The 7116-nt window shown below is 46.6% G+C and overlaps 1 protein-coding gene across 11 annotated transcripts in view; it reads right to left on the reverse strand.

Moving 5' to 3' along the window:
* Positions 1–1715: 1715 nt before the first annotated feature.
* Kansl3 (KAT8 regulatory NSL complex subunit 3) overlaps positions 1716–7116 on the reverse strand; it is a 36970-nt gene continuing 31569 nt past the window's right edge. For 10 of the 11 annotated variants that reach the window (XM_021199340.1, XM_021199337.1, XM_029538420.1 and 7 more), the window contains one exon: positions 1739–3647. In XM_021199340.1, coding sequence (XP_021054999.1) covers positions 3627–3647 — 21 coding nt within the window. In that variant the 3' untranslated portion in view covers positions 1739–3626. Of the gene's footprint in view, positions 3648–7116 lie in introns of all 11 variants that reach the window. The other variant, XM_029538422.1, reaches the window with a different exon arrangement.

A 7116-nucleotide genomic window follows, 5' to 3' on the forward strand; every position in this document is an offset into this window, starting at 1 on the left:
AAAAAAAAAAAAAAAAGATTTATTTATTTATTATATGTATACGAGTATGCTGCAGCTGTCTTCAGACACACCAGCAGAGGGCATCAGATCTTATTACAGATGGTTGTAAGCCACCATGTGGTTGTTGGGAATTGAACTCAGGACCTCTGGAAGAGCAGTCAGTGCTCTTAACCACTGAGCCATCTCTCCAGCCCTACACTACCACTCTTAAAGCACACACAGCAGAAGGGCTCAGTAGGAACTGGATCACTCACTGGATTAGGCGACTGGGTGGGGTTAGAGCCAGCCCCTAAATGGGCTCAGGTCAATGGAGCCATTTTTTGGATTTTGAACCAATAGATGGGAGATCCATCAAGGAATCCGTACTAGATAGTCCAATGACAACAGGAAAAAAAAAATTGAATTCTGAGGGGCTGGAGAGACGGCTCAGCAGTTAAAGAGCATATACAAGGTAGGAAGCTATGTGAGCTCTGTGCCAGTCTGGGCTGAGCAAGAACTTCTCAAAACGAGGAGCTGGGAGGTGATGAGTGCCCACGTAAGGGAGTCAACCAGTCTGCCTCTTCCAATTACCAGCCCTAAACACATGCTTAGGAAAGATGAAAGGGAACAACGATTTGTTCCATCTTTTACGATCTATGTATATGAGTACACTGTAGCTGAACAGATGGCTGTGAGCTTTCATATGGTTGTTGGGAATTGAATTTTTAGGACCTCTGCTCGCTCTGGGCAACCCTGCTCACTCCAGCCCAAAGATTTGTTTATTATTATATTATGGGTGGTTGTGAACAATCATGTGGTTGCTGAGATTTGAACTCAGGACCTTAGGAAGAGCAGTCAGTGCTCTTACCCGCTGAGCCATAGCACCATGTTCCATCTTAACTGTATCAGAGCCTCAACTTTCATCTGACTCAGCAGTGGATTCAGGGACCCTAGGGAGAAAATGTGAAGGAAAACAGCTGGCTCTACTGAAGACAGTTTAATGTGCCAAATGTCTATCTCCACCAGAGATCTAATGCCAAGGCAGGCCTTAGATTCTCTGTGTAGCTAGGCCGACCGCTGCTTCTGCCTCCTGAATGCTGGGGCACTCAACTGTCTCTCCCTGTATAGGTGATGAAGAGCTGTGGGCTGATGCCTGTCCTGGGTTGTGAGATGGAAGACCAGAAGGACCTAAGGAGCAAAGGGGGTGGAGGAGGTCCCTCTTGCTACAGAAACACAAGTAACCTGAAGGTTAGAATCCACTTACCAACCTGTAAGTACTTATCTCAGAGTCAAAGGTGCAAATTCACAAATGTGTGTTAGGACGAACAGCAAGAGATCCTACCCCGCAATGGGCCTAGTGGGAACTCTACTCAAGCAACGTCAATCACTCTTGGCCTGATGGGAAAACTGAAAAGGGCCACATTCTCCTCACTTCCTAGGCTAGCCTCCATTTCTGGTCTTCCATTTCAGAACCCAGACAGACATCAGCCAGAACCTCTGCCCCACCTATACAGGGAGTGAAAGATGGGTATGGAGGTATATGCCTGTAATCCCATGGTTCAGTAGGCAGAAGCAGAACTGGGAGTTACGGTCAGTTTAGCTGCACAGTGAATCTTAGGCCTGTATACAGTGCCCAGGCCTCACAGCCCCGGATGACCTCAGGCACCATCCATCACTCCATCTAAAGTCTGGCTGGAGCCAATTCCCAAAGCATGCAGAACCAAATGAAAACAAGCTGAAGCAACGCAAAGTTCAATGCTTGTATTTTATTCTCTTTGCTACGTAAGATCAGAAACATTGCTCTGGCTCACTTCTATGAATTCATCCAACCCAAATTATTATAGTGATACAACCAAAGGTGGCTGTCTTTACTCCTCAGTGACCTCTTCCACTGGGCATTTACAAGCCCTCTGTTGCCTGAGAGAGAATGTAAAGCCTTCCTGACCCTTCCACATACTCATACGAGTACTACCTTCTGAGGCTACACCCTCAAGTCTGCCCCAAGGTGGGTGGGGTGAAGTGTCTCTCCACATTCCAACTGGTGTGGTTTGAGATGGGAACTGAGGAACATGGTCTACTGACTCCAGTCACTTCCTCATTGGTCAGTCCCTCAAAGGTGACGATCAGTGTGCTGCAGCTCCCCCTCCTCAGTTTTGCAGTTCTTCAAGGTATGTAAGCCATGCCTCAGAAGTCACCCATGGGATGCACACAGATTAACCACCAAAGCAGGATACAGGTTTTCTTTGGTTCCAGAACACAGGGGCAGCATCTTTCAGGAGCAGCCCTCCAGTGCTGTTCAAGTTGTTGTCCTAAGTCACAAAGGGTTGTTGAGGGTCCTCTCCAACTTAAACAATCCCTAAAGGTTTCACAGACTCCCCCAGTCTTATCCTTTCTTTTGGTGGTTATATGCTCTGACCTATGAAGCTATCAAGGCCCCAGCGCTAAGGCGCCTCATCCAGATTTCATACCTTCTCAAATTCTCTGAATGCCTTCTGAATTTCAGAAGACAGCTCCACACTGTGAGTGTAGCTCCATAGCCAAGGCGAGGTGTGGAGACTGGAGACCTCTCTCCTCCTATCACACGTCTCTGACCTGACTTGCCTGAGGCTCCTCCACACTGTGTCCACTCAGACTATAGGTGAGAGGGCTTTGGTGTAGCTGTATATGGCCCCGTGACCAAAATCACACTTGAGCTGCTTTATTTCTCATCTTAACAGAAACTTTCTAAGTATGAAAGGGAAAGGAGCCTGCTCTGAACACAAGCTCAGAGCCAAACTCCAAGCTCCATCTGCACAGTGTCATAGGAAATGGGAGGCTCTGCTCCATCTTCAGTGCCCACATCACCAGGACCATGGTCACAAGGCTCAGGCTAGCCCCAGAGCCTCACACAGTAGTCAACAACCTTCCTACTTCTAAGCAGAAAGACAGAGTTCTAAGATAGGAGACAAACTCTGAAGCACAGCCTTCCCTGTCCTACTGCCCCAAGCTTCCTAGAACAGCAGAGATAGCATGGTAGCTGGTCAACTGCTTCATTGCCAGGCAGCACACAGGACTCTTGGAGATTTGCGGTTTCCCTCTGACTTGGTAAATTCCATTTCTCTAGCTATTCTTAGGCCCTCAAGTGTCATGCAGAGCTCCAAGCCCAAGCTGCCAGCAGCACAGGGTCCTTGAGTATGCCTCGCCAACTACTTCCTCTGTTGTCCACCCCTTTTTGGACCTACAGGCGATTGCACATAACATTGTGAGGAAGAGAAAGGGGCCAGCCATCACATGGTAACCACCACCCCCCACATCTTAGAGCAGCTAAGGGCTGGCAGCTGACGGCCCACTTCTTCCTGCCTTCATCCTGAAACTGCAGCGAGCAGTTCTATACTGACACTGGGGTCAAATTACATCAGTGTTGGGGTAGAAATGCCAACTATCCACACATGGCCAGACCTGGGGATCCCAGGAACCAACTTGCTGGCCCTATATCACCTGGCCTAATGTTTTCTCAAGCCAGAGGCCCAACCCCAAAGACAGCTATAGTAGAGAGGTGGAAACGGCTGTCTTAAGGATGTCTTCAGACACTCAGCCGACTCAGCAGGACCACACGCTTCACCTTGAGGCAGCTATCACCAACCTGGTAAGGACATTTGCTGGCATACTCAGGGTGCTGGAGGCAGGCGCTGTAGCAGAAGAAAAAGGGGTCAAAGTTTAGCCAGGCTAGACCCCCTCCTCTGACCCAATCATCCCACTCCCAAGAATGCAAGCCAATGTAATGATCAATGGGAAATAAAACATACAAAATAAGACGCTCTGCTCTGGTGTTATAACAGAACTTGGATTCTGCAGTCAGGCCCACCTGGCTACAACTTGGGGTAAGGACTCACTAGCTCAAAGGCTCTGTGAGCTTCCCTCTCACCTGGGACATAAATGACAGCACCTGCTTCCCAGGAAAACTGCAGGGATTAAGTGAGATAACCTGCATAAAGCATCAACAGTATAATTCATGCTCGACCACAAACATCAGCTCTTGGTTGTATTTATTACACCCAAGGACAGGAAAGGGACACAGAAAATAGGAAACAATCACATCACTAGACAAACTGAAAGGGAGATCAATGTCCACAACTGTTAGGGTAGCATCATTTTTAGGTCATGGGAATCTTGGATGTTGAGCCTTGCAGTCTGGGAAGAGGGCACAGGTGGACGGATGGCATCTACTCGGTTAGGCTACCGTGTCTCTACACGTCACATGGATAGAAACCCCAAGAACACAGTGAAGAAGACCAAGAGCATGGGCGGGAAGGATGAAGGGTTTGATGAAGGATCCACTTCCTACTTGCATACAGAGCCCCAGGATAGGGGTGCACACAGGAGGTCACTGTCCTGATCTAAGTGAGTGTAACTGAGCAGGAACTCCTGCAAAGCTGTAGTGTGACCCACTGCCATGGACAACAACTAGACAATGGCCCCCCAGGTGGCCACCACCAGTGTGATCAAAAGGATACAGAAACTGGGAGTGTAGGGTACAACATAGCCTTCTTCCTTATCTGCAGACCTTATCTGTCAGGACAAACAATAGCTCAAGCCATAAACAATGGGTTATGGATCTAACAAAAATGAGTTGGTACCTACACTTTTTAAAAAATCCATTCCACGTACTAGTACTATCTAAGAACCATATAAGGAGATGGAGGAAGAAGGGGAGGAGGTGTGACTCCAAGTCAGCTAATCCAGGTCCTGGATTCTGTTACAGGCATTCACCACCCTGCCTGCCTCATTTGGTGTGTTGAGGGCTTCACGCATGCTAGGCAAGCGCCTGACCATGCCCACCCCAAAAGAACTGTTTTTTTCACTAGATGAGCTGGTTATGATAGTTCCTTTCTTTAATTCCAGCACAGGTCTGGAGGCTGGAGAGATGGCTCAGCAGTTAAGAGCACTGACTGCTCTTCCAGAGGTCCTGAGTTCAATTCCCAGCAACCACATGATGGCTCATAACCATCTATAATGGGATCTGATGTGTCTGAAGACAGCACAGTGTACTCATGGTTAAAAAAAAAAAAAAAAAAAAGGCAGAGGTAGGGCTCTGAGTTTGAGGCTAGCCTGCTCTACAAAGTGAGTTCCAGGTCAGCCAGGGTTTATATAGTAAGACCCTTTCTTAAACAACAAAACAAAAATTAGGTAAAACATCACTGTCACATATAAAGAGTTTAACAAATGCTAGGCACAAGGACAAGTATATGTAACCCCAGTACTTAGGAACCTGCAGAATGCTAAAATAGGGACTGGTCTGAACTACATACTTGTGGGCATGCATGTCTCAACAGAAAGCAAACTGTCTTTTATCAACAAGTATCCACTGAGTGTTCACATTTCCAACACCCTCACAAATATCAATGCGGGTAGTTTGGTTTTTTCCATCATTTAAACATTTGTGTTTCTAAGGTCCTTGGCTTTGCTGGCTAGTTTTATGTTAACTTGACACAAGATAAGACTAATTTTGAGAGAACCTCAATTGAGGAAATGCCCTCCCCACCCCTAGACTGGCCTGTGGTGTATCTTCTTGACTGTGGGAGAGCCAAGCTCACTGTGCACAATGCTACCCCTGGGCTGGACCCTAGCTAAACAAGGAATGAGAGCCAGCCAGCAAGTAGCATCCCCCTAAGGCTTCTGCCAGACTCAGCTTCATGAAGCAGTGTGATCTGGTGTTTTACCACAGCAATAGAAACCCTACCTACTTAAGTCAGTTTCTACACCAAGCTAGATAATAAGGCCCATACCTCAAGAATTCAAGTGATTTGCCCAGGATCACACAGCTACTAGCCAAAATCAAGCCTAACCTGAAGCACAGAGTTCTTTCTTTTAAAATAACACTGTTAGACCGTGTGAGCAGACGTAAAACTGGAAACTCGGACTTGATAACCCTCAGTGTCCTAAATGCCCCTTCCCTGTTGGAGAAGGACCACAGTGGACCCCGCCTAGCAATAATGGACCCATTTTATTCACATGAAAACTAATCTGGGTTAAAGCCAGTGAGGAAAACCCAGCTTTCATCCAGTGCTTTGATTCAGCATGGAAAATGAGGTGGATGTCTTCTTTAGAGAAAAGCAGCAATCTGCATTCTAGTTGCACATCAATGTGACACCAGCAAGGTGGAGACAGTCTCAGAACAGGTCTTGATGTTCAAGTCCATCAAAACACGAAGGAACAGAAGAACTTCTGTACTGTCTGCTGCAGTGTACAACAAAACCCAAAACTCTTCCTATTGTATTCTACAAGGACCAAAATTATCTTTTACAAAACACTAAAAACACACACACACACACACACACACACACACACACGAGGTGGAAGCAAAAACAAAGAAAAACCTACAGTCTAAAACTAGTAAATGGAGCCTAAAACTGCAAGTGAGACAGAAGCAAACGGAAAGGATAAGCAGCCCTTAGGCAGCAGGCTCTCTGCTTCCAGCCTGTTCTCCTGTGACAGGGTCTTGTGTCCTTTGTACACATAATAAAAGTAACGAGGGGTGAAGAAAAGAACAAGAAGGGGAGATGGCAGCGTGCAACTGTGACTCTGGAATTACATTGGCACCTGGGAGACATCTGAGGCCAGTATGAACAACACAGGGCAACCCCATCTCAGACAAAACAGGATAAAACTGATGGAAAATAACACAGTCCTGGCATTTGAAAGGCTAAGCCAAGAGGATCAGAAGTGTAAGGCCACCCTGGGTTACACAACAAGACCCAGCTCAAATAAATAAACCCAAACAAACAACAAGAATCCAACAGGACTTGCTGGAAAAAAGCAACGATAAAACCCCCACAGAATTTGGAATTCAGACAGGGGAATATTAGGAAGGCTGTTTAATGAATCATTTTCACTACAAAAGAACTGTTGATGTTCAATCATCTCATGCGGATGATTCTAAGAGGGCTGGGCATCTCCACTGTCTGTCAGACAACAGAAGGCTAGTGTAGAAAGAGAAGAACAAGGTCGTATGACAGACTCACATGTGTGGAGTTACACGGAATATTAAAGCAGAGAACTTCAATTTTTTTTGTTTGTTTGTTTTTCAAGACAGGGTTTCTCTGTATAGCCCTGACTGTCCTGGAACTCACTTTGTAGACCAGGCTGGCCTCGAACTCA

Source organism: Mus pahari, chromosome 5, assembly GCF_900095145.1.
Source record: "Mus pahari chromosome 5, PAHARI_EIJ_v1.1, whole genome shotgun sequence".
Lineage (NCBI taxonomy): Eukaryota > Metazoa > Chordata > Mammalia > Rodentia > Muridae > Mus > Mus pahari.